This window comes from Musa acuminata, chromosome BXJ1-6, assembly GCF_036884655.1.
Source record: "Musa acuminata AAA Group cultivar baxijiao chromosome BXJ1-6, Cavendish_Baxijiao_AAA, whole genome shotgun sequence".
Lineage (NCBI taxonomy): Eukaryota > Viridiplantae > Streptophyta > Magnoliopsida > Zingiberales > Musaceae > Musa > Musa acuminata.
The window spans coordinates 37,262,646-37,269,512 of NC_088332.1; the positions used below are offsets into that span (position 1 = coordinate 37,262,646).

General features: G+C 41.1%; 1 protein-coding gene across 1 annotated transcript; it reads right to left on the reverse strand.

The window, feature by feature from the left end:
- Nucleotides 1-399: 399 nt before the first annotated feature.
- LOC135676804 (truncated FRIGIDA-like protein 1) lies at nucleotides 400-3,604 on the reverse strand. Its single transcript, XM_065188393.1, has 3 exons — nucleotides 2,698-3,604; nucleotides 1,332-1,507; nucleotides 400-1,243 (listed from the first exon to the last, which is right to left on the reverse strand). Exons 1-3 carry the CDS (start codon nucleotides 3,446-3,448, stop codon nucleotides 686-688), a joined length of 1,485 nt encoding a protein of 494 aa, XP_065044465.1. The 5' UTR covers nucleotides 3,449-3,604; the 3' UTR covers nucleotides 400-685.
- Nucleotides 3,605-6,867: the final 3,263 nt, after the last annotated feature.

A 6,867-nucleotide genomic window follows, 5' to 3' on the forward strand; every position in this document is an offset into this window, starting at 1 on the left:
AAAGACTAAATACACTAGGATGTCAAACATAAGTGACACCAAACACACCCAAAATGCCTCAAAGTTTACATTATCATCCCAATCAATCAGTGAAAACACTCATGCGGATTGACGTGAGGATAGCATTATCTTTTTTACTTCCATCTTTGTCGATGGCTGACCAGGAGGACTGGCTTCACATTATAATTGCCAACCGGGCTGGAGATGTTGCATCCTAAACCAGAAAAGCAATGACCACAAATTTGCAACCGGATATATAGATATCAAGATCTTCAAATATAGGATAACATAATCACCAACTAACATGCTGCATGCTGCTAGCCAAATTTCTGTCTATGAGAAGCAACAGCCACAGGAACCAATATATTGCTTATCATGTTTCAACCATAAGAAGCAACATCCTAAAACTCGTACTTATATATAAGCATAACAAATAATTTGTCCAGACCAAAATTATATTTTAATGAAGTATATATCTTATGGTTACCAACCTAAAATACAAAATATAAAACAAAACAAATATTTGTTTCCAATTCCTAAATGGTATTCCATATGATTTGATCAGCTTCACCGAGAGCACTGCAACATAAAGAACCAAAAGTCTCCACTTGTAAGTTGATCTAAACAAAAGGCAACTAGGCCAAGGATATGGCAGGCATATTACAAGTTCAGTGAAGAAGCAACTTCACTTTTGATATCCTAGTGGGTAAAAAGATGAGCCATAACTTGTTCCCAAACCAGACATGGGGTAGCCACCGTAGGATGCTGGCCTGTTGTACAAACTGGAGCTAGCATGGAACTCTGATGGATAAAGATAAGACCTTGGTGAAGGTTTTCCACTCAGTTCGATGGTTCCAGGAATACTAGGGAGTGCAACATCATACAGAGCTGCAGTTGTAGTAAGGCCATAGGACCGACCCAAACCCGCATATGACGATTGCTGCTCAGTCAAACCCAAATGGGACTGATTTTGAGCACATGAAGGAAGAGGGTGAGAGCGAACAGGATATGATAAAGTTGTAGATGATCGAGGCCGTTTATTGGAAGGCTGCTGCTGCTTCGAAGTTCTTGAATTCGTGGCAGTAGCAGCTGTCGCAGTTCGTTTCTTGTCTGCCTTTTGTTGCTCCAACCGAGTAATACGCTTCTGAAGATCCTCACACGAAAACTCAGATTCAAGCTTGCATTCCTCAACAGTTTTAATCACCGCTTTCGCAGCAGCAAGCTCTTTGGAAATGGCCTCATTCTGTGGCAGTTTATGCACAAAATGGAGCTATGAATGGAATCATGGACACCTTTAATCAACAACACCTACAGAGGGTAACCATGCATACCTGTAACTGACTAGAATTATTTCCTCTCTTTCGTGCTCCTTGAGCAGTCTTTCTGGATTCTCTTAGGTAGGCTTCCAAGAGAGGTACTGGAGGGTACTTGTCAAATAAGTCAAGAGCATGGACAAATTTGATAGCCTCAAGTTGTCTGCTCTTGCTGTTCAGTTTCTGAATTAGATCTGTCACAAGCAAAATGGTTGCTTGTAGGTATCAGAGACCGACAGAGCTTAACAAGCCAAAAGAAAAACACAGTGAAAATTTCTCAAGATTTATAACCTAAAAATGACTTCCAGACACTATGTCCTCAATATCTCCATATGCTGATGGTTACAAGTAGGAAGAGTAAGGATCAACATTTACACAAAAGAGGATCAGTCTTCAGAAAAATGTTTCCAGAAACAAAATTACTGAAAAAGAAAACATGCTCTAAAATAAAATCTCAAATGTTTGATAACAATGATAGTGACTTACAAACAGGTAAAAGCTAGTAAAATGTTAAATTACTGGACTGTAATGGCTCAAATAAGCAAAAGACCAAATGAAGAGAGGACCAGGACCTTCATGACCAATAAAAACCAACAAGAAGGCCCTTCACAAACCAGATCCTAGCAGCAACCTTTGATCAACCAAAAGGTATTAAGTGCTAAAAAACACAAGGGAAGAGTTCATGTTTTTACTTGTGAAGATCTTATTTGTTGGTTTAAAAATCAGGACATTACATTTGAAATATTAGGAATAATTGATCATAAGAAGTATAGCAAATTTAGAAACTGAGCTAGGTAAGCAGAGAATTATAAACTGGAACTACTGAATTAGAAGATGGTTTAATGCCTGTTATATATTGGGCAAAAGATCTTCTCGAGGAACCAAATCATTAACAAAAATTTCTTCATTGATGAAAAGGACGAAATCAAAGAGCACAGTGCCTAGACCTTTTGCCATGCAACAAAACAACAACTAATGTTCACTGAAAAATATACAAGAATGGGATAAGCTATACTAGAATTTTATATTATATATATATATATATATTAATATTCACTGAAAAATATACAAGAATGGGATAAGCTATACTAGAATTTTATATTATATTATATATATGTTAATATTCACTGAAAAATCTAATTAAAAATCTTGAAGGAAAAAGATTGCTGCATGACCAAAAGGTGAGTCAGGTGATGACTAAGGCAAGCAAAATATAATACACAAAATAAGACACATCATATTAGGACTTAAAGAGAAGAAAAATGCAAACAAGAAGAATATGCAGCATCCAAGTAGGATGAATTGCATGCTATCAGAATTCATATCAATGAAGATGGGAAAAAAAATCAAGGAACTGTTTGCACGGTAAGAAGCAATAGCGTACCGGACATATTTTGGACAAGACCGAGTCTCTTGCAAAGTTCAAGAGCCTGCTTCCTCCGTGAAATCAAAACAAAAAGATCCAGGATTTCATCCGTATTGAACTCCGAAGTCAACCTATAAGTTGCCAAGAGCTGCAAGAAAGCAAAAGCATCCGTCCCTTTATCACTGTCATCCAAAATCTGACCTTTCCACTCCACCGCTACTTTCTTGGCCTGATCCTTCACAGAAGACTTTATTTCAGGTGCCAAGATCTGGACCTGCTCCAAAAGACTCAGACAAGTCCTCTTAATCACCTGCACATCCCCATCCTTCTCTCCTTCGGCTCTTGGGCGGTGAAACCCGTCCATGGCATCAAGGACCAATTTAGCTGGGTCTGGTGCGGACCGAATGGCAGCACCGAGCTCTTTCCGTATCTCGGCGATATCGTTCCGGTTCACAATGATGTACGATCTCAGTCCCACGCCATCCATGTTGACGCAGAGAGAGCTGAGCTGAAGCCGCGGTACGACCTCCGGCGCAGTCTCCGGGTTGGCCTCCGCCTTCACAGAGGAGTGGGACTTGGAGTCGAGTTCGCGGAGGCGGTCACCAATGAGGCTTTCAATCGAGGCGAGATGATCCTCTAGGTCCTTCCACTTGAGAGTGAACGATGCCAGGCAGGACGAGAATGCCTGGAGGGCCTCGAAGGCCTTCCGGAGCTCCTCCTTCTTCGAGGGGATCGACGCCATGGCCGCCTCGATCTCTGCTGTCGCCATGACCTACGATACGACAACCCTAACTTAAATCTACCGAAGACGGTGTTCGAAAAGAAGCGTGACGACGACGACGATGACGAACGAAACCCTAATCGAAAGAGCGCCCAATCGGAAGAGGAGAGGACAGATCGGTGGGTAGGGTAAATTTATCGTACACGAACTAAACTCCGACCCGACGTGGGTTCTTGCTTTCCTAATTGAATCCAAAAACCGATAGGGTCCCTATCAACCGTTGGATTTTGATTGTACGGCTAGCCGTCCCCGATAGCACAGCTACAGAAGTAGTAAAATTCGATCTTTCCGAAAAAGTCTCTTTTTTGTTTTCAAATATACCCCTCTATTTTAGATTTTCCTAGCGCTCGTCCTTTGCCTAATATATCTTGCTTTGACCATCAGTCATATATCTTTTTTTTCTTCTCTTATTTTTAGATTACTTATGATACTTATACCAAATATACTAACCAATCTAAAAGACCTCTATTTTTCATTGAATTATATTTTTTAATAATATAAAAAATATTATAAAATAGTAGAATATCATGTGCTAGGATAAAATTAGACAAGCAAAAGGAAGCTGCCAGAGAAATCCGAAAAGAGACATCTCCGAGGAAAAACAAAAAAAAAAACTGGAAATCATCCTTAAAATTCTAAGATAAGAACATACCTCATAGGTCCTAAAATCTATCTTCGAATGTGAGAGTCTTGTCACAGATCATACAATTACTGTTCCCCGATGGGTAAACCATGAGGACAGATATTATTAATCATGTGAGATGGAATTCGATGATCCGGTCCTATTAAATTTGATGATGGATTGTTTGGGAAAACATTATGGCCTAAGGCCATATCTGTTTGATAAAGAAAAGCAACATCATATCATATTAAATCTAAGTTCTCCTATAACATAAGTGAATAAATAACCCTAAATTGATTTAGTATCATTTTGAATTGGTTTATTTTATCGTAATTTCTATAATCCAAGGCATATAATATCTCCAATAAATTAAGTACCATACGAAAGATAGCCTATCTATCACTGATTTGTTTAAGGTCTTATAGATGCAGATTGTGCACCCAAATAGGAACCTTTTTTATTACCTTTCACTTGTACTACTTTGTAAATGAGATTATATTTTTTGTGTAATTATTATCTAATTTGATAATAGTTAACTGCTTAATTCCAATCGGAATTTGGACATGTTTGTATCCATACATCTTAATCATGTAAAATATTTTGATGTATAATGCATGTACAGTTTATTAGGAATGGAAGCAGATGATGTGAAGAATAGTGTATGAGATTTGATCTCAATGTTTACCTGTTACATATATATAAACATATTTATACTTATATACATATAATTCTTGCATAGCTTATCCCATTCTTGGTCCATGATTCTTTAATTATTTTATTAGTTGTTGCTTTGTTGCATGGCAAAAGTTCTAGGCATACTTCTTGTAGCTGTTCTCTTTGATTTTGTCCTTTTCATCAATGAAGAAATTTTTGTTAATGATTTTGTTCCTCAAGAAGATCTTTTGCCCAATATATAACAGACATTAAATTAAACCATCTTCTAATTCAGTAGTTCCAGTTTATAATTTCTTTTCTTACATAGCACAGTTACTAAATTTGCTATGCTTCTTATGATCAATTATTCCTAATATTTCAATTGTAATGTCCTGATTTTTAAACCAACAAACAAGATCTTCACAAGTAAAAAGCATGAACTCTTCCCTTGTTTTCTTTAGCACTTAATACCTTTTGGTTGATCAAAGGTTGCTGTTAGGATCTGGTTTGTGAAGGGTGATATGACACATTCGTGGACCCGGGCAAGTAGACACGATGATGTGGAACTTCAAGTCTGATGTGGCGCGTAGCACACACGTGACGGGCAGCTGCTCAACGCCCCCTCTATACGAATGACATCATCATGGTACGGTTGTCCTGGAAAGCTCAGGGCGGCACCGTGCAGTGTCGATCCGTGCAAGTCGATCGGCGCTCACACAAAAGCTTAAGCCGACCACAGTTAATTGATCCTATACAGTCAACTCATCCTCGTAGCTATAAAAGCTAACCCTCCTTGATTAGGAGAGGAAGAGACTCAACTCCCCTTAACTCTACAACATTGATTTGAACTTCAGAGGGATCGAGTCGAGAAATCCCCCTCCCGACCTTGACCTTTGTGCAGGAACTAGCAACGAAGAAGTAACAACCCACCGAGGGAGAACCGCACTCGGGAGACGACGCTTGGACCTAACTTGACCCGACGTTGACGTGACTTGAGCCTCCGCATGGGCAACCTTGCGCATCTGGGATTGGACCGAGCCGTGTTGACACCTTGGCCATGACGTAAAGGTTCACCAACATTTTAACACTAGAAGGAGGGCCCCGATATTGCAAGATTATCCCCAACCAAGCAATCTAGGCGAGCGCCTTGGAGAGGAGCCACTCCCAATGCACTCAACCTTCAAATTCGAAGGATAACTCCCCCTCCTCCAAGCCTAGAAGAAAACGCCCCCACTGTAACCCCGAGCCACTATTGGTGGTTGTTCATCGACCCCAGGTTGTCACCCCACGGAGCCACCATGGGACAACTTTCCGTCTTTGTCGAGGCGTTCTTTAGCCTCATGCATCAAGTTCAAGCCCAAGCAAGAATGATGTAGATCATCATCCCCCTTGTTCCTCAGCTTGCTCGGCAGTCAACGTTACCTCAATCGTCGCAACGATACCTCAATCGTCGCAATGAGATCCATCGGCTCCTATCCCTATGCCACCGATAGCTCCTTAGTAGCCCGTCGCAACGGATGTTCCCCCATTGCCTGAAGAGCTATCGGGGAATCCAAGGCTGCCACCCGAGCACAATGCTCCAGACCTTCAACGATCCTAACCGAGCGCTCCCAAGCCCGACATGTTGTCATCCAATTCGGCGGACTCTTTCCGGGCTCAGCTACGCTCGGTCAATCGATGTGTCGATAGGGTCCAAAAGGAGTTTCACAAATCCAAGGAAGAGATCGATGAGGCTCCCCCAGTAGGATCCGCATTTGTGTAGGAGATTTAGGACAAGCCGACCTCGCAAAACTTTTGCCTCCCTATGCTCAAGCCTTACGATGATAGCTTCGACCCAACTGAGCATGTCATTGCATTTCTAGCCCAGATGGCCCTATATGATACTTCGGATGCCAATATTGTCCGAGTTGTGCACCTCGGCTAAATAGTGCCTCAATGGTGCACCTCGGTCAAATAGTGCCCGAGTTGTGCACCTCGACCAAAACAGTGACTCATTAGAGCATCTCAATCAAACAGTGCTCGAGTTGTGCACCTCGACTAAAATAGTGCCTCATTGGTGCACCTCGGTCAAACAGTGTCCGAGTTATGCACCTCGGCCAAATAGTTTCTCAATGGTGCACCTCGGTCAAAT

What these genes read in the sequence shown, in the direction of transcription:
- LOC135676804 (XM_065188393.1), bottom strand. Translation starts at nt 3,448, where the DNA reads ATGGCGACAGCAGAGATCGAGGCGGCCATGGCGTCGATCCCCTCGAAG. An exon ending in TCTTGTCCAAAATATGTCCG is followed by an intron (nt 1,508 to 2,697) that starts GTACGCTATTGC and finishes TGCTTGTGACAG; the next exon opens with ATCTAATTCAGAAACTGAAC. An exon ending in ATAATTCTAGTCAGTTACAG is followed by an intron (nt 1,244 to 1,331) that starts GTATGCATGGTT and finishes AAACTGCCACAG; the next exon opens with AATGAGGCCATTTCCAAAGA.